The sequence below is a fragment of the Coenobita brevimanus genome, chromosome 72, assembly GCF_032717465.1.
Source record: "Coenobita brevimanus isolate Jiangsu-jjx chromosome 72, ASM3271746v2, whole genome shotgun sequence".
NCBI lineage: Eukaryota > Metazoa > Arthropoda > Malacostraca > Decapoda > Coenobitidae > Coenobita > Coenobita brevimanus.
This window is the reverse complement of record NC_137025.1, coordinates 3284970-3308023: the sequence shown is the minus strand read 5'-3', so window position 1 is coordinate 3308023 and position 23054 is coordinate 3284970. Positions and strand designations below refer to the sequence as shown.

At 40.2% G+C, this 23054-nt stretch overlaps 1 protein-coding gene across 1 annotated transcript; it reads right to left on the bottom strand.

Moving 5' to 3' along the window:
* Positions 1-2455: 2455 nt before the first annotated feature.
* Polr1E (RNA polymerase I subunit E) lies at positions 2456-22728 on the bottom strand. The gene is made up of 8 exons (XM_080278038.1): positions 22332-22728; positions 20806-21006; positions 18411-18598; positions 14858-14995; positions 12965-13077; positions 8450-8668; positions 7210-7332; positions 2456-3395 (listed from the first exon to the last, which is right to left on the bottom strand). Exons 1-8 carry the CDS (start codon positions 22444-22446, stop codon positions 3257-3259), a joined length of 1236 nt encoding a protein of 411 aa, XP_080134164.1. The 5' UTR covers positions 22447-22728; the 3' UTR covers positions 2456-3256.
* Between the last annotated feature and the right edge of the window lie 326 nt (positions 22729-23054).

Here is a 23054-nt window from a genome sequence, read left to right as displayed (position 1 = left end):
AAAATATGGAGGAACTGTTTATGTGTATGCCTGCGTGCATGCGTGTGTGTGTCATCATCATCATCATCATCTGGACCTCCTTTCCCACCCTTGGGCAGGGTGAGGAGTAGCAACGTCCAGACAGCCTAAGTTTGCCCAGTCCAATTGGCCACACTTCCATTCACTCATCATTTAAACCCCTGGACTCCTGGCTCTATCTGATATGCCAAAAACATTCACAACATTATGTAGCTTCACATAAATATATCCAATAGAGTCAATCCAGACACTGTCACCTTAAAAAGGTGTTCCAAATCCCTGATCATGCACTTATCACAACATTCATCCAGCCAGCTCGATCTCGTCAATCCCATAGCATCATCGACTTCCATACCTCTCTTCCTACGCACTCATCCACCATATCCTTCCACCTTCTCCTTGGTCTACCTCACCTTCAAAATCACTCAGATACACCATCTTCACTCTATTGTCATCCATTCTTTCCATGTGACCATACCATCTCAGCATGCTTTCTTTGATTCTGGTGTCCACAGACTTCCTCACTCCACATCTTCCACGAATTGCAATATTTTGTATCCTATCCACACTCTGTACTCCACACATTCCTCAGCAGTCCCATCTCCAATGTTCTTACTCTTGACTTTTCATTTTCATGCCACACCTTAGTCTTGCATCCAAATGTTAAAGTTGGCACTAACACTCCTTCATGTAAGCCTCATGCAGCTGCAACACTCAAGCCTCTTTCTTATCAAGGTCTTCACAGCACCTTTATATATACACACACCAGTGTGTGCATTAAAAAATCATTTTTTATTACAAGGCTTCAGTGCAAAGTTTAGTTATCCTTCATCTGTTGTTAGTTATGTTGTACTTATTTCTCTTGTGACAGCAGAATGGTGTAGAGTATTTTTTAAAATCTGGGTGTTGGACAAAGATGCTGTCAAAATTTGTATCAAAATTTACCTGGCTGTAGATCTGTGGGTACAGTTCAACTATTGTACATGTTTAAAGTGAGGTTATAATAGGATTTGGTAAAAGAGAATGTACTGACTTCTGAGACTGAACAAAGGGAAATGATGTAATGTGTATGAGTGGCATAGAGGATACAGAAAACAGTGGAAGGCTGGCAAGCAGAGAGTGCCTAAGTGATGTGATGAAAGGATGGGAAGAGGAATCTGGAAGTGAGCTCTTTGAGGTTGGCAGGTTTGGATTGGTTGGAAGAAATAATGAGTATCACCAATACGCTGAGATCAGAGATCAGTTTTATAATGGCCAGCTTGTGTGAATTTTGGGTAAGGTTGGATTTGTATGTATCCCTCCTTTGCATGTGTGCTTAGTTACCATGGCATGCAAGAGCCAGTTACCATCATTCAGCATCATCATTCTGACTTTTTGTAAAACCTAGCCTATTATAGGTTGAGGAAAAATCAGTGTAAAATTTGACCTTGCACCAGCCCATGTAAGGCTGTGCATTTTCAGGGAAGAGAGGCAGAACTGCTGCCTGGTGGTGGTCTCAGGATTCATCATAGATTCTCTTGAACAACTTATTTCTGTGGGTAATACAGGTAGATTGATTTAACTCCTTCAGTCCGGTGATGTCTTTGTATTTTATTCTTCTTATTCCCTGGACAATTTTCTTTTGCTAAAGGGAGACTTCTAGTAGGGCAGGAGTTACTGAAGGCTATATATAACTTCTCCAGTTTGAAGGTCTCTGCTGAGCTGAGTGAAGCTGCCAGGTGATTGCAAGGGCATGGTAAAAATTAAAAAATACACCACCAGATTTAGGGACTTAAAGGGTCAACCCCCCAACCTGCCTATTTAAAGCCGTGTGTGTGTGTCACCCCTCTCCTAGCAGAATGGCATTCCCCCTCCACCCCCACTGGTGAGTTCAGTGTGAATGCTCCATCTGTGAAAACTTACAATATCTATTGTACTGACAACCTGCACATGTCTGATATTGGCAGACAGTTCTGCTGCCGTATACTATGCACATTGTTTTAAAAAGTTTTTAGAGCTGCTGAAGGGCAACTGGTCAAAGAATATCTGGGTCTGTTACATCCTATAAACTGTTCACTTCTAAGACTACCTCAACTTCCATCATTACCTGCATCCTTTTGCATCCATCTTGCTAGGAAAAAGTGAGCTAGAGATAGATACAAATACAGAAGGAAGGGGGGGATCAGGAAGGGATAGAAACCTTATACTGTATGTTGAAGGAAGGTGACAAGTACTCAAGAACATACACTCCATTCTAAAAACAACCAGCAATACTAAGAACGACTGACATCCAATGGTGCAGTGTCAGCAAAATATGTATGATTTTGTTTTCAGATATCACAATACAAAGAAATTTCAGAAATGTAAAGCTTCTGTGCTGCTATCATAATATAAGCACATTAATAACCCTATTTTTCACATGACAAGGTATGTTTTCAGCAAATATTTGAATGTTATAAAGGCTTTAGTGTGAAATGTGGATGAAATGGGTGGGAAGAAAAACACAAGAAAGAGCTCAAGTTCTTCATTTCTCTTCTTTTAGTGTGACAGTGACTGTACTAAAACACATGATTACGCACTGACAGAGATGATGGGTTGGGGGTAAGGACTGTTTGCCGAAATACAGGCTGAAAGTGTGATGCAAGATTAGTAAATGGCCCATGATATCCTAGCAGCAATGAGATGATGTCAATGGCATATGGTGTTCCAAGGGAGTCACCAAACCAAGTTCTAAGCAACACCCAAAGTTGCATAAATTTGCTGATAATGAGAAGCAGTGCCAGTATGCCACATCTGAACCTGAGACAGCATCAGGGTGCAGCAGAGATCTAGCTAGTTTCTGACATGTATCATATTTACTTGGCTATTTCAGCAAATAGCATATTGTAAAGTAATTGCAACTACAGTCATTCATGTTAATGTCACCAACAAACATAAGAATATGCCACAGCTCTCCGGTATACTACCAGGAAGAGAAGTTTATCTAATATTTCACCTTTTCTACTACTCACCTCCCTCTGGTAGCTATTATTCTTCAGCTGAGAGACACCTGGTATGCTGCTCTGTCCATAGATAATTCTCTTCAATATGAAGTATCAGGAAGGCAAGTGTTGGATATGCCCAAACTGTGAAGTAAATGATGGGTGGGTATACAAACTGCCAAATGTCTGCTATATACCAATGCCACATTAATTTCAAATGAGGCATACTGTGAATGTAATGCTGAACTCTAACTCTCCACTTCATATCAGCAGTACTCTCATCTCCTCCCTTTCGTTTTGGTGCGACGGCCAATCACAGGCAAGTGTTGGGACACCTGGGTGAGGGGCAGCTTAAGTATGAAGTCTTGGCTGGATGTTCGGAATGTTGCACCAATCAACTTCATCATGAGCTGCAGTCTAAGGGCACAATACAATTCACTTAAGTTTGCTTATGAATTCATCTTCCATACTTAGCTTATGACAAGATGATATATACAGTATTATGTTCAGCAGATAGCTAGAAATTTAGTTTGCATAACCCTGTCAGTACAATATGCCTCTCTTTAGGTTAGTAACATCATCTGGAAAAGAAATGTTACTAAAATAAAATTCTTGGGCCACATGGAATAATTCTTTCACTCTGACAGTATTTATTCTATCCAGTAACCATAAGGTGGATTTTATTCAACTGAGATCTCTTGGACCAAAGAAGTTTAGGACCACTTCACTGGCTATTTTATGGATAAATACTTGCTTAAAAAAGATTATCCTTAAAACCAACATAGTAATTTGTATTGTAACAAGCTGAATGAGATTTGTTAAACATCAGTACAGTATTAACAAGACTGTCCATGCAGGATGTTAAAAGCATAATTCTTCAGGATAATAAGTTACATCAAGACAGCAGGCCAAGCAGCTAGACTGAGTTTTAGCCAAATGTAGAGGCATGCTTGCAAATGTCTGAGAGCAGTGAGTGTTTTTTAAGATGTGAATGGGAAAGCACAAAACGCTAGAACAGATGGGGTGCCTGGATGATGGGATGTACCCACCAAAGTGGATGGAAATGGTAGTACCCTGATGAGTATTTGTGTAGAGATGATAGAGGATTTGTACTTGACAAAAGCATGTATTTGAGGCTGGGGGCATGCCAATGACAGGTTCAAAAGTGATTAGTAAAATGAGACAGGAGGAGGCAGTTGCTGGAGGGGGGGGGGGGGGGGGGGGAATTGGATAGATATTGAGGAGGTGGTGGAATGTTAGTGTAAGGGATTCAGAAATGAAATCTGTGTAGCATGCATGTAATGTAAGGGGTGAAGAGAAATGACAAAATGGGATGAAAGGAACAGTACAGTGGAATGAAGTTACATGAGCTGTGGAAGAAGAGGAGGCATATAATGACTTGATAAGAAGTTGAGGAATATAGGATGTAGAGAGATGGAAAAGAGAGTTATATGTTAAAAAAAAAAAAAAAAAAAAAAAAAAAAAAAAAAAGTGTAAAATGGTGGGAATATAAGAAAATGTTTTCTAGAGGAGGTCAAGAAAGTACAACAGGGTGATATGGGAAGTGGTAGATGGCTGAAAGATAAATATGACAATGTTGATGAAGAAAAATAGTGATTTGATGGAGAGAGAGCATTTTAAGGAGTTCCTGAATAGAGAACAAAGTTGTGCAGTATCAGTTATTGGGGAATGGCTGGGAGAAGGAAAGTGTGAAGGGAGAACGAGACCTTTAGGATGGAAGTGTTTTAGGCATTGAAGAAAGTCAAAATGGTAAAAGTCCAGGCACTGAGGGAGTGTGCAGTGAAATGTTTAAAGGGGGCTGGGAAGAAAGTAAAGTTTCAAAGGACTGAAAGCCTAGAAATGTAGTTGCCCTTTACAAAGGAAATTCGGGAAGGAGCAGTGTACGGAAATGATAAAAGTATTTGTTTTTTACTGCAATAACAAAGATATATGATAGGAAGTTTACTGACAGGGAAATAACCAGGGAATTACAGAGGAATGCAACCATCCATCCCTCCCTCATCCAATCCTGCATTGCCCCATGAGGAGCGTAGGAGCCCGGGGCTAGGCAGTTGGTCCCGACATTTAAGATGAGAGTGAACATGTTCTGTTTATACCAATTCATACATATTAGGAGTATATGAGACTGAATGCACTTTAGGTTGAATTTGCTCATACACATGTGCACCAAGCAGCAATCTCGCAGCATGTGCAATAAGGCAGCTTCTCAAGAGCTGGGCTGTAGGTTGTTACAGTCAATCTGAGAGGGCGAAGCTAGGAGGCAACACATACATCACATTCTATCAGTTCCCCAATAAACAATATTTAATTTTTTTTTTAATGCAAGGAAGAAGGAACCAACGGCCAGGAGCCCACATGTTTGGATTCAACATCACCATCCCCTAATCAAAGATTAAAATGGCGGCAGTGCATTGTTGTATCCTTGTCTTAGAATTATTAGCAAGTGAGGCTCAACATTCCAGAGTTTTATGCAAGCAGCCTGAAGATTTTATTTGCACTGCCACTTGAGCTCTGCTGCTGGTCTTCACTGTTTTCAGTCATAATTTGATGGTGTTCCTGCCCTGTACCTATCCAAGACAATTCCAACATTCCTGTCCTGCAACTTGTGGAGGAGTCAAGATATTGCCACTGCAGTTATATGCAGATTATTCCTATAACTGTGCTCCCTGTGCAACAGTAAAAGCTCTGCCCTGTTCTGGTGACAACTCCTTCATGCCAATCGAACACATCTCCAGTTCATGTGTTTCCTTTCCAATCAACAGCCATGTTTGGCCCAGTGGAGCCGAGTTTATGAGATACAGCATGTCCGTTGTGGCCCCACTTAACTTCATCGCAGTGTGACAGATTTCCAATCAGTACATTAAGCTTCTTCTCCCTGGTGGCTGCCGCTACCAGCATTCGTAGTCCACTTGCTGCTACAGTACTGTACTAGCACTCACTGCCTGCCTGCCGCTATTGTACAATACTGTTCTAGCACTCACAGTCCACCTGCTTCTACTATACAGTACTGTACTAGCACTCATAGCCCACCTACTGCTACTGTATGGTACTGTACTAGCACTCATGGCCCACGGGCAACTACAGTACTAGTGCTTATTGCCAGCCTGCTGCAACAATACTAACACTCACTGTCCACTTGTTGTTACAGTACTAGTGCTCACTGTCCATCTGCTGCTACAAGACTAATGTTCATTGCTCACTCATCGCTGCCAACTGGCACTGCCAACTTATTCAGAGGCTGCTGACTTTGAGAATGATATGATTTGAAGATCTTTCCATCATCTACCCTTCCTGTTTCACTCTACTCAGTTCACTCACTGTATGCTGCTATGCCAATTACTCTCATCTTCTAAAAATCACCATGGCTAAACAAACTATTTTATTAGCATTTGGTATACACTACCTGTACTTTAACATACACAATTTCACATAACAGTGGTATAATTTATCTGTGAAGGTAAATGAAGAATGTTTACATTTTTTCCTAGTCCTGAAATTTGAATTCAACATTTTCAAATACCCATAGGCTATTCACCATGACCTTAACAGTGGTAGGCTTTGGCCTAAAAATTTTTCACTAATATGGAAGTCACTGTCAAGAAAACCATGTAATACCTGAAACTAGAAGATCAAGAAGTCACAAGAGAAAATTACAGAAGATAAGAGATAGATATGTAAGGAAGCATAGTTTTCCAGTAAGATGTATTGACACATGGAACTGTGTATCAGATGAGGTTGTGTGCAAAAGAAATGTAGCTATGACAAACTAAGGAAAGAATACAAGACATTACGAGCTTGGCTCCGTCACGTTAAAACATAAATAGGTGTGTGTGCTCATGCAACCACCCCACACACTCTCTCTCTCACTCTACTAGTGTAGGTATAAATAGAGGCGTACTCTTTTATCTCATCTTCCTAAAAACTTTTGTGAAAAAAGGAAACCTGGAACATGATTCCATTATGACTAAATTATGAAGTACAGCCTTCATATTAGGCATACTTATATTATCTCAGCATATTTTCCTACATACCAACAGAGTAAAACTAACTTCAGACAAGGCTGATGAACTAATATATATATTGCAATCCACACGAGGGGAAGGAAAACCAAATTCCACGGTTTATGGGTTAAATTAGGAGAGATTAGTGTATGTCGGGCTATACAGCAGTACACAGAATATATTAGGTTAAACTGCGACTACACACTCACCTGTCCCTGTTAAGTGGCACTGATTGGAGAAGCACCTTGAGAGACAGCTGGTACTTGTTGACAATAAAGGCCAGAACCAGCAACAAGCACATCACTTGGTCCTCAGCCTTCTTACTCCGTACTCTGGTGAAATGAAATACAGTAACACTCTCATGCCTATATCTTCTCTCCTACTCTATCCAGCTCAGTCCAGACAATTTAAATCAGCTGAGAGAGAGTCATAGGAGCCTGTGTTCAGTAATACCAATACCATTACCCCATCATGGTTGCATCTTCTCTCATATCCTATTTCAGTCAATGCCACACAATTTTATTTAGCTGAAAGTCAGTTAATGGAGCCTAAGCGTTTTAATGCTGGTACCATTACCCCACGCATAGCTGCATCTTTTTCATTCATCTAATCCGGCATTACCCCATGAGAAGCATAGGAGCGTGTGGCTAGGCAAGTTGGTCCTGACATTTAAAATAAGTGACCAGCCTCACTCATCCCTGAGTGGCATTATGTGAGAAACAGACCTACTGTCATATGTTACTTCAGCAAATGCCAGCCAATTTCATTCAGCTGGGAGAAAATCCCTGGAGCATGAGTGTGTTAATTCTGATCCTAAGCCACAATCATCCATTCTCTCATATTTTATTCCAGCGAACACCTTAACTAATTCAGTTCAAACTGAGTCACAGGAGCCTTAGACTGTTAACCCTTTCAGTTTGATAAATCATTTTTACAGTTCTATATTCTCTCCTTTATCTTTAGTCTCACTGGTCCTCAGTCTGTTGAAATAAAAACTCAGTATAATCTCTTCAGTACCATGCCATCTTATCACATCTGTTCCTGTCATCTCAAGATAATTTTATTCAGCTCCAGAGAGACTTTTAAACAGGATGAGCTAGATGTAGCCTTCATCAACCCATTCTGGCCAGGTATCATCTACAGATGCATGAATCTACTTGGACTCAAATACTGGGCAACATCTGCAGATGCAGGCAACAACATCAATTAAATTGAAGTCACAGAAAGAAGCAACAGTCTTGAATAATCACCCCTAATGCTAGGAAGAAAATATAAAAATATATTCCCTCCTCCTCCTGGGGTGTCTGGAAAGGAGACAGAAGTGAAAATAGCAAGCTAGAAAGCAAGTGATTGTAGGCTTAAAAAAAAAAAAAAAAAAAAAAAAAAAAAAAAAAAAAAAAATAGGGGGGGGGGGGGGGAACCTGCACTCAGCATGTTCAAGTTTCTCACCTTCTATGCTTTCCTTCAGTGTAGTTTCGGAAAATATGCTTTCTAATCATGTATGGGCAATCTTTCATGACCTTGTTATCATTCAGTTCATGCCCCTTGAGCCGCAAGAAGAACAGTAGGTGTTGGATATACAGACTCAGGCAACACAACCTCAAACGCTTTGTTTCATCCTGTTCTTCCTTGGCGACGGACAGTAGTTCGATGACAAGGAGGGAGAAACTGTGGAGAGAAAACATTCATCAATATAAAGCACAATAAATCTGTGTAAACTGGATGGGGACTGGGGAGGGGGGTCCTCAAAGACAACCAGCATTAGGACGTTCGTTTTCATTTTTGAAGGCTCCAACATGCTTGCATGGATCAGTCTAGTCACGTAATGGCGGGTCTCCATGCTGCTCAATCTCTGGCGGCTTCCCTATTTAGTCCCTTAACCCTGAGGTCAAACTCAATTACCTCGTCCCAAGTCATTTTCAATCTACCTCTCACTACCCTTCCCTCAACATTAATACTTCTGAATTTCTGCACCCAATTATCATCTCCCATCCTCTCCACATGCCCAAACCATCTCAATCTACCTCTCCTCATCACAACACCAATACACTCCAGTCCCATCCTATCTCTCAACTCTTCCATCATAAACCTAGCTCCCGCACGCCTTGCACTCAAGGATACACTGCACATCCACCTCATCTTTGCCATTTCTGTATGTTTGAGCCTGTGAATATCCTCTTCCTTTACTGCCCAGGTCTCACAACCATACAGCATTACACTCCTAACACATGCTGCATACAATGATCCCTTAGCACAGAGGGAGAGCCCTCTCAATGTCAGGAGAGGCAACAGCTCCCTGAACTTCTCCCAACCACTCCTAACTCTAGCCACAGAGTGCCCCACTTCCAGCACATAACATGTCACTCAAATAACAAAACTCTTCCATACACTCAAGAGACTCACCAGCAAATTCAATCCTTTCACGCCCGGCAATATCCACATGCTCTCACTGACACACCACACACATGAAATGAGCATTATCTCACAGTCTACCTCTAATACCATTACATCTCTTATGCACCCACTTATCACAAACACTGCACAAGATGGAATTACTTCCCATGCCCTTATGACATATCGCACATGGCCAGTCTTCCTCTTCATTGACAGTACTGTCCCCAGCCCTAGATACCATCACTTCTGTTTTATCTGCATTTACTCTTTCCATATCATCTTTCCACTTCCTAAATCTTTCCTCCACCTCCCTTTCATTCTCTGCAAACAACACCAAATCACCAGCATACATTTCCCACGGAAGTCCATTTCTAATGTCACATGAAAGGGCTTCATGTACCATGATAAACAACAAGGGGCTCAAGCCTGACCCCTGATGCACACCAACATTCACGGAAAACTCATCACTCAATTCTCCATTCACTCTTACCTGGGTGTGAGCGCCCACATACATGGCCATAACCACCCTAACCAACCACTCCTCGATACCAAGCTTTCTCATTGCCCACCTCACCAGCTCTCTAGGGACTCTGTCAAAGACCTCCAAATCAACAAAAACAAAGTACAGTTCCCTTTTCTTTCCCATATATTTTTCCTGAAGCTGTGGAACAATGAATATGGCATCAGTGGTCCCTTTGCCTGGCATAAACTTAAACTGCATCTCATCAATATTCACTTTTTCTCTAATCATATCTTCTAGAACTCTCTCTAGTATCTTCATCATCTGGTAAAAGCTTTATGCCTCTATAATTTCCTCTTTCCAAGGCATCACCCTTCCCCTTGTACACATTTACAATTACACTCTTCAGACAATCATCTGGAACAACACACTCATTTAACTGTATTAATCAGGCCAGTGACTAACCTCACTCATACTGTATTTCTCTCTGAAGCTTTCAATATTTCAGCAGTCAACCCACACACACCTGCTGCTTTCCCCACCTGCATCCTGCCTCTTGCTCCGCTCACAGTTGCAGAATCAATGAAAGGCCAAGGACCAAACACTGGATCTGCTGGCTCCAAACCTTCCCTGTCCCAGTCAAACTTCTCATTCAACAACCAGCTGTAATGCTCTCTCCATACATCTTTAATATCCCCACTGTTCACCACAACCCTTCCTTCATCATTCTTCACACACTGCTCACCTATGATAATCCTACTCTCCCTCTTCATCTGATCTTCCACCTTAAAAATCATACTCCTCCCTTCCACACAATTTAGGTTATCAAGTACAGGTCTCTGTGACTCGACTTCACCCTGTAAACCTCTTTTCTAGCCCTATGCTTGGTAGCCAAGTATTCCTCTTTGTTACCACCCTTCTTCCACTCCCGGAAAAGCCTTCTTATCTCGTTAACTGCAGCTCTACACCCTCATCCCACCACCAAATCACATTATGTCTTGGTGGGCCTCTTGTCCATCCACATACTGAATCAGAAACTCTCAAGAGGTTGGTCTTCAGGGCTCTGTACTCTTCATTAACACTTCCGTACACGTCTCTCTGTTCAGCCACCACTCTCCTCATCTCGCTATAGAAGGCACCCCTTACTGCTTGTTTTTTCAACTTCTATACTTTCCTCCTAGATGCATAGGCCCTCTTTTTCATCACCCTCACCTTAAGCATCATGTCACATATCAATAACTTGTGTTGGTGCACACAAGTCCTCGCTCCCTATCATTTTAAAATACCCTATTTGATTCTGAATAATGCCAGATTTTAAAAGTTAGGAGAGATCACTTGGGGTGATGGGGTTAAAATAATAACTGGTAAACAATGATTTACAAACTCCATCAAAACATGCTGTATTGTAAAACTGTAACTCTCATCTTAAATGTTGGGACCAACTGCCTAGCCCCAGGCTCCTACACTCCTCATGGGGCAATGTAGGTTTGGATGATAGATGGATGGTTAGTTTGATAAAAGTACAGTATATATATATATATATATATATATATATATATATATATATATATATATATATATATATATATACTTTACCTAAGCCAGTGTTGCCCTATAAGGAGTGTAAGTTCCTGAAGCTGGGCAAACTGGTCCTGACATTTATGAAGAAAGAGACCAGCCCCAACCACCCCTTGGCTATAAACCTGCACCAGCTCAATCCGACTGGCGTGCCTTAATTACCTACTAAATCACCAGGTGCCATATTTTGGTTATATGGTTACCACCCAGCATAGCAAATGGATTCCTGGTGTACAGGAAACCATGTGGCTTGTCACTCAATGTAGAGTCACCCATAAACAGAAAGATGAGGAAAGAATGAAGGAAAGAAAGACAGAAGAGGAAGGAAGGAAGAATGGAAAGGGCAGTCACCTGAGAGCCGCACTACATGGAGTGAGTGGATGGTGTGCATCCCCACCTATACATACCGGTAATATATATACACACACCTAGAATAATATACTGTGTGGAGTGATATCAGTTGGTGATATGAAGTGTTGGTGATGAAAGCAAGTACATTCAAATGAACGGTTGCCAGATGCCACTCTCTCAGGTGCTTTTGGTTAATCCCGTCTCCATAAATAAATCCTTTTAATTCTATTTAGTTTATGGGCTATGTTTCTAGCTGCAGGGGTTCGACACAACCTAATTCACAATAATGATGATGACAATACAAAATCCTCCCACTCTCTAAAAACAAAAATTTTCACATATGTTTTTTCATACCGGGTAATCATCGTGAATTTCACATCTAGGAGATGGAATGTGGTAGAATTCAGAAACAAAGAAAGACACAGCCCAAAGCTAAGAGAACTATCACAGCATGCTCAGTCAAATGGACAACAAAATCATTCACATATAATCCAAGCCTTCAAAATCCTGGCTCTGTCTTATAAACAAAGTCAACTACAATTACTTATTTGCTTTCTTTTTAAATATGCCTCACGATCATCTGTGGAACAGTCATTTCATCTGCTACTAAATAAAAAAGGGGTGCAACCCTTGTTATAGGCATCTCCATATATATCCATCCCTTGTTTCGGTCTTAGCCTCCTTAATTTCCATACTTATTTGCTTTCTTACATATTTATTTATCATATCCACCGTTCATATACCTGACCTACCACACTTTCTCAGTTTCATTAACTGACTGACTTTCTTTGTATTTCCCACAAATCATTGTTTCCATTTCAGTTTAATCTAAGCAGCCCACACACAGTACGTAACAGTCCCCTTACCACTCCTACATATTTCTTGAATTTTCTTTCTTTTTCTTTTAAACTTTTTATAAACAGTAAAACTGGATCTTTTGAAACCTGTATCGGCAATCCAGTGCCATGTCTGGGGGCATTATGTCAAGACACAAAACCACCTATGTAAAAACCATGCCTGGCTTGCCACCAGCCAGTGCCAATGAAGAGGTGGCGTTGTAAAAGGTTGAAAGATGGCAGAAAGCCATATGGGTGAGTGTGTACACATACACACACACAAACAGAATTGACAATACAAACTAACATACAGTTTTAATCCAGAGCACTATAAACTTCCCTCACCTTGAGTCAGGATACCGTGTTTCAAGGAACTCCTCAGCCGATTCTTGGAGGTGAGCCAGGAAGTAGTCAGGTGCAATGTCCTCGAGCTTGTACACATCCTCCACACAGTCGGCCTGGCCAATTGAGAGGAAGATAAATGTAAGCCTTTATTCTATTTAGCTTACTAGGTTTTCTAGCACCTTGCTTACCAGGATATTACTGCTCATAAGACATTTAGTGTTCTCTATGTTGGTATTTATGTAATTTATGTTAGTATTAAAGGGACATAAAATACCACAGTAAAGAATAATGAGATGTAACTAGTGAAGCAATTTGTTAAGGAAAGGTGCTAGTGGCCTTCCTGGAGTAATGAGACTACAAAATTACGGATACCCAACTCATCATCAACTAATGTTAATGGTAATAGATAATTCCACATCACTCTTTGCAATATGTAAGCGTTCAAGGTAGATTATCATAAGAGCATTAAGGAGCAGCCTACATCATTTTCTTTTTTTTATTTATGGTTTGAATGATGATGAAGCTTTAAGGATACCTGTCTTATGCTTATGGAGAGAGAGAGAGAGCAGATTCTCATGGATATGAACCGATGTACAGAATACCTGATCTACACCCCAACTGGTGATTCTGACCACTGGACCACCATGTCACTCTCTCTCACACACACACACACAAAGGTGCATGTCAACATCATCATCATCCAGACCTCCTTTCACACCCTTGGACAGGGTGAGGAGTAGCACATCCAGACAGCCTAAGTTTGCCCAATCCTATGGGCCACGTTAACATTCACTCATCATTCAAGCCCCTGGAATCCTGGCTCTATCTGATATGCCAAAAAGATCCACCACATTCTGTAGCTTCACATAAATGTATCCTACAGAGTCAATCATGTCACATATCTTTTTCAAATACAGCATTTGCTTAAAATGTAAAGTAAAGAACATAAATATTTGTCTGACTGCTCTCACAATGAAAAAGAGTATAAAAAAATTTAGTGTTGATGCAAGGCATGTGTATTGTAAAGGTGGGCTAGGAAGAAAATAAAAAAATTGTGAATATTTGTACAGTATTCAAGGCATGTGCAGAGTATATGTACCGGTAAGCTGGACATACATTTTTTTGTGTGTATGCACATACTGTATTCACCAGTAAACAAGGAATCTGGAAAAGGATTACAGGAAAATGAAATGCTGAGGGAGAGAAGGTTGTGGGATAATGAGCACTGAACAAGAACAGGGAATTTTTAATTGAAGTTTGAGCAGACAGAGCATACACCTGATGACTATCCAGCACTACTTCATGCATAATTCATCCAAAAGACTTTACTCTGTCAGTTCTTTAACCTCGTCAGCATCCATCACTTGCTTCCTCCCACAAACATTTACCATACCCATCCATGTTTCACATTCGTTTTTAAAGGCTCCAACATGCTTGCATGCATCGGACTTGGTCACCTAATGGTGGCTCTCCAAGCTGCTCAATCTCTGGCAGCCTCCCTATTCAGTCCCTTATCCCTAAGGTCATGCTCAATGACCTCATCACAGATCTTTTTTGGTCTACCTCTCACAACCCTACTCCTAACATTAACACTTCTCACTTTCTGCATCCAACTGCCATCCCCCATCCTCTCCAAATGTCCAAACCCCCTCAATCTACCCCTCTTCATCATCTACAAACTCAATCACATACAAGGACTACAATTACATGATCATTAATCTCCTTACAAGACAATGTGATAATCTCTGTGCCTTTATAATAGTGCAAAAAAGAACTGGATGATGGATGAACGAATCAAATGATGCATGAGCCAATCATTCATTCACTGGAGAAATCAATAATCCACTAAACATTACAGTAACCCACTGAGCTATGGGATATTTATGGACTCACCTCTCTGTCGCATGGAGGGAGGATGGACTGCAGTGCCTCAGCACGCCCGTCACCCCATCCTGCCTCCACAACCTCTGGGTCCACCTCAGTTTTTGAAAATGCTTGACTGACGGCACCGGACATAGTCTCTGTATCAACCTGAGGAATAAAAAGGTGATTAATTCCAATTAATATGGAAAATCCATCAACCTATTTACAGGTAGATGCCACAAACCCAGATGGGGTGGCCATGTTTTATGATTAGGCATGTACTACCAGGGGAGGGGGGGATAACCTAACTGAAATCCCTTTTTAGTTACCTCTTATATCACACAGGGAATACTTTTTTTTCTCACTATATGTATGTCCTTATTGTAACCAAACCTTACCTAGGGTCTATGGTTTGAATTAATTTTTTACCCTTGGGCCAGCCATCATCTAAGGCTGAGTTCAGCCTATCCCAAAGAACAGATTTTAGTTGTGTATAGGATATGTATATTTAGTAGCTTCTGCCCAAACCTTCAAAAAGAAAAAATATTTCATAAATCTTTCCAAAACACAATAAAGAATATTGTCCACAGTAAACATCTGGACTAGTGGTACTGTATATAAAAGAGCACCTGAATGTATGCTTAACCATAGTGATCAGATGAAACTGCTATACAGTAGATGGAGAGGCTCTTAAAATTTAATTTCACAAAATGAGAACCTGTTGTTGTGGCCCCTGGCTCATCTGAAATAAAAATCCAGTGAACTGTATGATTAAGCTGCCCTTCTCCCGCGGCCCACCATCCTCCTTTCAGAGGATGAGGATGGGGAAATACTGTAGCTGAAGGATGCTTGTACAGTATAACTAGGCAGTTGAGTTGCCCACTTATACCAGTGCCACCAAAAAAAAAAAGTATCCCTCTCTAGCACCTAAGAACCTGGTAAAATTAATATATGGAACTGTGCTGTGAATGGGAGACCGAGAAGTCTACATAAAATGGCAATGCCAATTAAACTACCATATCAAGTTTTGTGACTGTACAATCCCCTGCAAAAATTGCATTCCACCCCTACACCTTCAGTAACCCATAACATCATATTAGCCTGGACCAAGTTGTGTGTAGTCAGTGTAATACATTAAATTTGGTTAACTGACCCATAGTTTGTGCCTTAGGAAAAATGTAAGTGCCTGTGGCAATGATTTTTTATGAATGTTTAATTAACCTTATTGATTTTTATTTTTTGTCAAACTGGCTCACAGAAAATTCAAAGTGCAGTACTGAATACTGTAATATGTATGTTAATTTTTAGGATCATAAGAGGTATATTTTAGTGCCCTAAAGTTACAAATAAAGGGCCATGTTTCCATTCACTCGCCATTCAAGCCCCTGGAATCCTGGCTCAAACTGATACCCCAAAAACTTTCACCACATTCTGTAGCTTCACATAAACGTATCTGACAAGTTAATCCAGACGCTGTTATGCTGAAAAGGGGTGCCAATTCCCTGATCATGTGCTTCTCACAACATTCATCCAGCCAGCTCAATCTCTTATCAGTTCCGTAGCTTCACCGACTTCCATACCTCTCTTCCTCACACACTAATCCACCATAGCCCTCCACCTTCTCCTTGGCCTACCTCACCTCCTCCCTCCTTCAAATTTGCTCAGATATACCTTTTTCACCAATCTAGTGTTATCCATTCTCTCTACATGACCATATAATCTTGGTACACTCCCTTCGATTCTGGTGTCCACAGACTTCCTCACTCCGCATCTTTCATGAATCACATTATTTCGTATCCTATCCACTCTCTGTATTCCACATAGACTCCTCAGCAGTTCCATCTCCACTGCTCTCACTCTTGACTTTCATTTTCATGCCACATCATAGGCTCAATCGGTAAAGAGGTGGCCTGCAGTCCTTACGGACCCAGGTTCGAATCCCAGCTGGGGCAGGGAACACTTTAAGGATTTGAATTTCATTAAATCAGGCTTTACTGATCTACCAGAAGACCCGCCGACATGTCGTAAAAATACCCCCGCTAATACCAATACACCAGTCCTGTATGAGACAGCCCTAGCATGTATTCAATATGGACGGTGGGTTAGCGCCGAAGTGGTGACATGTACAGTAGAGGTGTATGGTATGTAGGAGGACTGCTGGGCCTTGATAGCAGGCTGTGAAGCCTACGCCCAGAGTCGGGGGTAAAGTTGGCACTAACACTCCTTCATGTAAGCCAGCTACATTCCTTCCTTGTGTCACTCTACTTTCCACTTCTTTGGCACATTTTCCTCTCTCTTCTATCACTGAACCCAGGTATTTGAACTCTCTCATCAATTCCAGTCTCTCTCCATTCACTGTAACATCACACTGGGAGTTAGCTTCTCTCTTGATTACCATCACTTTACCTTTTTCTACGTTTACTCTTAAGGCACGACGCTCACAGACATCAGCAAAGCTTTACACCAGTCTACCAAGCTCTTGTCTAGTATTTGCAAGTAGTACTGCATCATCAACATACAACAAATCTGAGATATTCTATCCATCACCATTCATTACCAATGCCATCCCCCTCTCCATTACTCATGTTTTTACTTCTCTCATCACCCCTCCTTTCCTGACACACATTCTTCAGTCACTTCCCACTCATTTTCTCCTGGTACTCCATCACAACCCATTATGTTATTCTCAGGACCAGTGCCTACTCTTTCATTCATATCACCCATTACAATCACTTTATAGCTCCTGTGCATTTCTCCCACTGCTTCATCCAGCTCATCCCCAAACTTGTCTTTCTCTCTCTCACTCCTGTCATCACACGGTGCATACGCTACAATCACTGCCACTCTCACCTTCTCAAACTTGAACCTGACATACAAACATCTCAAGGTGACACATTTGTAATCTCTCATTCCTCTCTGCCATACTTCATTCATCAACAAAGCAACTCCTTCCTTGCATTTTCCTCGCCCATTCATGCCCAACCTTACAAACTTGACACCCTCCCACTCCTTTACTTCATACCCTTTCATCTTTGTCTCACACAATACCATCATGGCATATCTTGCACTCGTGAACACATTCACCACTTCTCCCCGCTTGCTCTCCCCATTCACTCCTCTCACACTCCACATGGCCATGCGAATCTGCCCATTTGGTTGGGGCAGATAATAAAAAATTCTCACAGATCCATCTACAATAACCCACTTCGTTTATCTTACTTCAACTCTGAACTTCTTTTTATATATATATATATATATATATATATATATATATATATATATATATATATATATACTGTATATATATATATATATATATAAATATATATATATATATATATATATATATATATATATATATATATATATATATATACTGTATATATATATATATATATATATAAAGAGGGGGGGGGGGGGGGAAACAGTATTTTGGTCATGAAAAACACTTACCTCTCAGAAAGGGAAATACATAGCTTTGGCACAACCCTGTTAAGACAACTCTGAAAGAGCCAAGGATGGAATAAGTAAGGCCCATCACAAATAGACCTTACTATATACAGTAAATGCCTAAGAGACACACCTGGAACTGCTTCCTCCTGGAAACAGCCTGTCTGGCTTTTTTGCTACCAAATGCCTCAGCAATAGCCTCCTGTTTCTCCAAGTAGCTGCGGCTGTGGGTCTCTATCCCTCCCTTTAGAGCCTCGAGATGAGAGGACTGGCGTAATGGACGCAAACAATAATTTGACATTTCAAACAGCTTCATCTTACCTGGGGAAATTATATTATTGTTACAATGCTGGATGGCTGTAAAACATGAAGAGTAAAATATGTTCGCAATATCGGGCACAATGAAATGTGAATGGTGAGGCAGTTGTGTATCACAATGAGGGAGAATGTGTGCTGGTTTAACAGGATATTTGGATATGAAGTGTTAATAAAGTGAAGTGCATATGAATGCTTAGGTAGTTTAAACATGCAAAGAGAATGTGCAAAGGTGGTGGAAAACTTCCAGATCTCCTAAAATGGAGATTTTAGAGAAAGAGAAGATGATCCATTCCTCTTTAAAGGTGCTACAGTCAAAGAAATTTGGATACACCACAGAGTTAGGGGATACATCACAGTACAGAGACTGACATGATACTAACAGCCAAAGTGTTGAGAAGTCAGACAATTCAAGTTTTGGAACATGAGAAACAAGTTACTGGGATACAAAATAAAGCCTCTTACTACTAGAAATTGTCAATTAAACAGAATCTGCTATTACCTTGAATAATGTACCAATGTACACCTACCCTGGCAAAAGGGTTAATGTTTGCGCATGAATCCTGGCAAGGCATGAATGCTAAAAGTATACAGTAGTCAGTGCAGTGAGAATGCGGTTAAAAGTATTCAGTTGTCAGTGCAGTAAGAATGTGGCTAAAAGTAAACAGTAGTCAGTGCAGTGAGAATGCGGCTTGCAGACACTGGATAGGATAACAAGTACAGATTTTCAAAGATATGGGGTATGGAGGCCTAAAGATAAAAGGCTAGAAAAATGCATGCTTATGTGATATGGCCAAACAATAAGAAAAGGTAAGACTATAGTGGTAAAAAATGTTACCCAGGAGACACTGACGGCAGAGCATAAGTAATCAGCCAGTGTTCCTGTACCTATCCTTTCTGGTGTAGCTATTATGACTCACAATTTAACATCAAATTACAATGCAACACGGCACACATCATCATTCATCATCATCATCTGGACCTCCTTTTCTACCCTAGGGCAGGTTGAGGAGTAGCATGTCCAGATTCCCTAAGTTTCTCCAATTCAATGGGCCACACTTCCATTCACTCATCATTCAAGCTCCTGGAATCCTGGCTCTATCAAATATGCACATACACAAAATTAAACTTCAATCATAGGCATTATATCAATCTTATGTCAACAGCTTTGAGAAGCCATGGCTAGAATAATGAGTAAAAGAAGTGATAGCTTCCTCTATATACGGTAAAGACACAAAAAACACTGGACATGAAACGACCATTAAAAATAATAATAATAAATAAATAAATAAATACCGGTACATAAGGCAACCACGGAACATAACTATAAAACTAGTCTTCCAATGCACCATACCCATGTACAAGGTTGCACAAGAAGGTTTTTACAGACAATTCTCACCGTAAGTAAAAGATGCTCCAAAACATCACATCTTTTCCCACACAATTGATACTGGATATTTCGGGAAACTGGTCAATCAACTTTACAAGTAGCAGGGAAGAATTGACAGGTAAATTCTCTGTATTCAGTATGGATTATATCACATGAAAGAGTGTCAGAAAGTTGGCTTATAAAGAGGACTTATTTTATGAGCACTTGTAGTAGGTGGTGGCAACAACCATCCACTCACTTGATGTAGTGTTGCCTACTTCTTCCTTCACCTTCATCATTCTTTTTCTGTGTCTGCCCTCCTCTCTTCCTATTTCTCCCATCTTTACTGTCACTTTTTATTACAGTACTCTTACACTGAGTGACAAGCCTAATGGTTTCCTGTAAGCCAGGAAACCATTTACAATGCTGGTTGGTAACCATATAACCAACCCATACATGTTCCCTACGTGTCAACAAGTGGGTTGGTGGGGGGTTAGTGCCCCTCCCCGTAAAACAACTCAAAGACAAATGGCCACCTCTTACGGGATTTTGACATGGTTATAGATAAATGGATGGATTGACTTTACAAGCATACAGTCATATACAGAAAGTCCTTATTGTAAGGTATTAACTCTTACAGATAAACAGGAAAATTGCCTATGAAGGTTCCACTGTTACCTATAAATGCCAAATTTCTGTTCCCCCAATTTGCAATACTAGTTGTAAGGAAAAGGTTTGGACATATTATACCAAACCACCAACACAAAAAGAGAATTTAAAGTACATTCACACAAACATCCAAGTACAGTACAATATATGCGTGCACACTTAAATACAGTCTCACCTGTGTCTTTGTCCAGGACACCAAGGAATGTTTTTGTGCTGCTGCCACGGAAAGCATCACCCCCAAAGCTGGTTCCTCCATAGTGTTGATTCTGAGCTGTGGCAGTCAGTGCTCGTCGCCGCTGTCTGCGTATGTCATTTGATGTGTTCTGGTGAAGAGTTACACAAAGCGTATCCATTGGCCGGCCATTGGCAAAGTCAACTGTAATAAAAGAAATTAAACACATAGTACCTTTTTTACTCTAACTTGGCCTAAAACTGCCTTCTCTTCATCTAGAATGCTGCACTGAACCAAACAATTACTGGTATTAACCAAAGATTAACACAAGATGGTGGTAGTCACGAAGATGTGCCATGAAAAGGATGTTGCACGACAGTATTGTCTTATTTTGCCATTGTGCTGCATGAAATAAGGTGAAAAAGACAAAAATCTGAGTCAAGTTATGGCAAAAGGACTAAAGACTGTTTTTTAAGCACAATTCACCACCCATGGCAAAAACAATAATACATACAAACTTCGAAATACAGTCAGAATAAAAGTCATAAAATCACATGAAGGGCTTTCATTAAAAAAAAAAAAAAAAAAAAAAAAAAAAAAAAAAAAAAGTGGTCTTATCTTGAAAATTACCTGATAATTACTTACCAAACAGGTGCGGCGATTCCACCTGTATTGTAACAAACTCACGATCTCAAGGTAAGTAATCCTGGTATAAAAGCAAAATAGATACCGGTAATTAACTGTTTCACTATGGGTGCAAGAAGTGACTGGAAAAAGACAAAATATATATACCTATTTTGGGGTATTCAAGGAAGCAGCCAGGCAATGTGTACTGACAATCTCTCGGATGGGCCACATTCAGTCAACTTTAGCCGCGTTTTTATCAACCATCGCTCTGACTGGATGCGTTAGTGTATTCCGTGTCAGACCAGTGTGAAATGGTTTAACAAAACCTAACCAAACCAAACCTAATCCTATCTAACCTCATCTGTGTTTGTGGCCAGCTTTCAGATTTTATAAAGCCCGTCAGGAACGTTACATATGGCCAGCTACTGGCAGACGTCGGCAGAATCTTTGCGCATTCTTTACTTTCATTTATGGCTTTCACAGGTAAATTTATAAAAATCGCCAGTAACTGTGGTAATCAAGGAATAATAACAAGTAACCTATGAAAGACTCACTTCACTGGAAAATATGGAATGACAATGTCTGTTTGGTAAATAATTAATAATTACCCATTGCTGTACCTTAATGGTGCCCTTCAGTAAGACAAAATCATGTAAATAAATATGAATTAATATAAATAACTGCACTTTTGGAGTAACAATGAATCTTCCATAAGTTTGACTAGCAATTCATTCTTAAATTATTCCTAGTTTTGTGGTCACTTACTGTTGCTCTTGCTATATTGATGTCATTCACTAATCTACAATGCATTACAAAATAAAATTAAAGCCCCCTTTCCGCAAATAGGCGAACTTAAATATAGGTCCGCTGAAGTAGGATAGGTGGAGAAAGTAAGAACTCACCCAGTGTTGGCTCCTTTCTGGTTTTGTGCTTGAGAAAAACGTCGTCTACATTGCATTTCCTCTTCTTTAAAACTCTGTTAGCTCCGTCACTCGCTCTACCTACATCAGGCACCATTGTGGATTAAAATTTTGTTCCTTACACTACCATACCTCGTGGTCGTGAGGGGTGAACGATAATAAGCCAATCACGTTCCAGTAGACAGTGTGTTTTTGGCCAATCAGTGGGTCAGGGATACAGGGATTTTTATTATAAATGTTTTGAATATGGATCGTCTTTTTTTTTTTTTTTTTGCCCAAAATGCTATTGTGATTTTTGTGCCGTATTAAAAAAAATATACTTAAGGTACTACGTGCTCTTTGAATTTCTACTTTACTCTTCCAACCAGTATTTCGTAAAGCATCTTCCTTAGTGATTTGTTGTTACTGATAGAAACTTCATTGGTATTAAAACATACCGAGCATATAAAAGATTATGAAACTACAATATGCAAAATAAATGGCTAAGAAGTGCTACAGTATAATCTGTGGGACTACAACTTGATATTTGAAGCCTTCACAAATAATTAAGTGTTCGCTTGACGTGGGAATGAAAAGTATCATAATATGGATGTCATTTTCAAGGACCCGCCATATTCTCATGTGCTGTAAAGTTCGCACAATGTCATAGAGAATTTGACATTTTTTTAAACAATGATAAAGAAAATGAGATTCGTATTTACAATC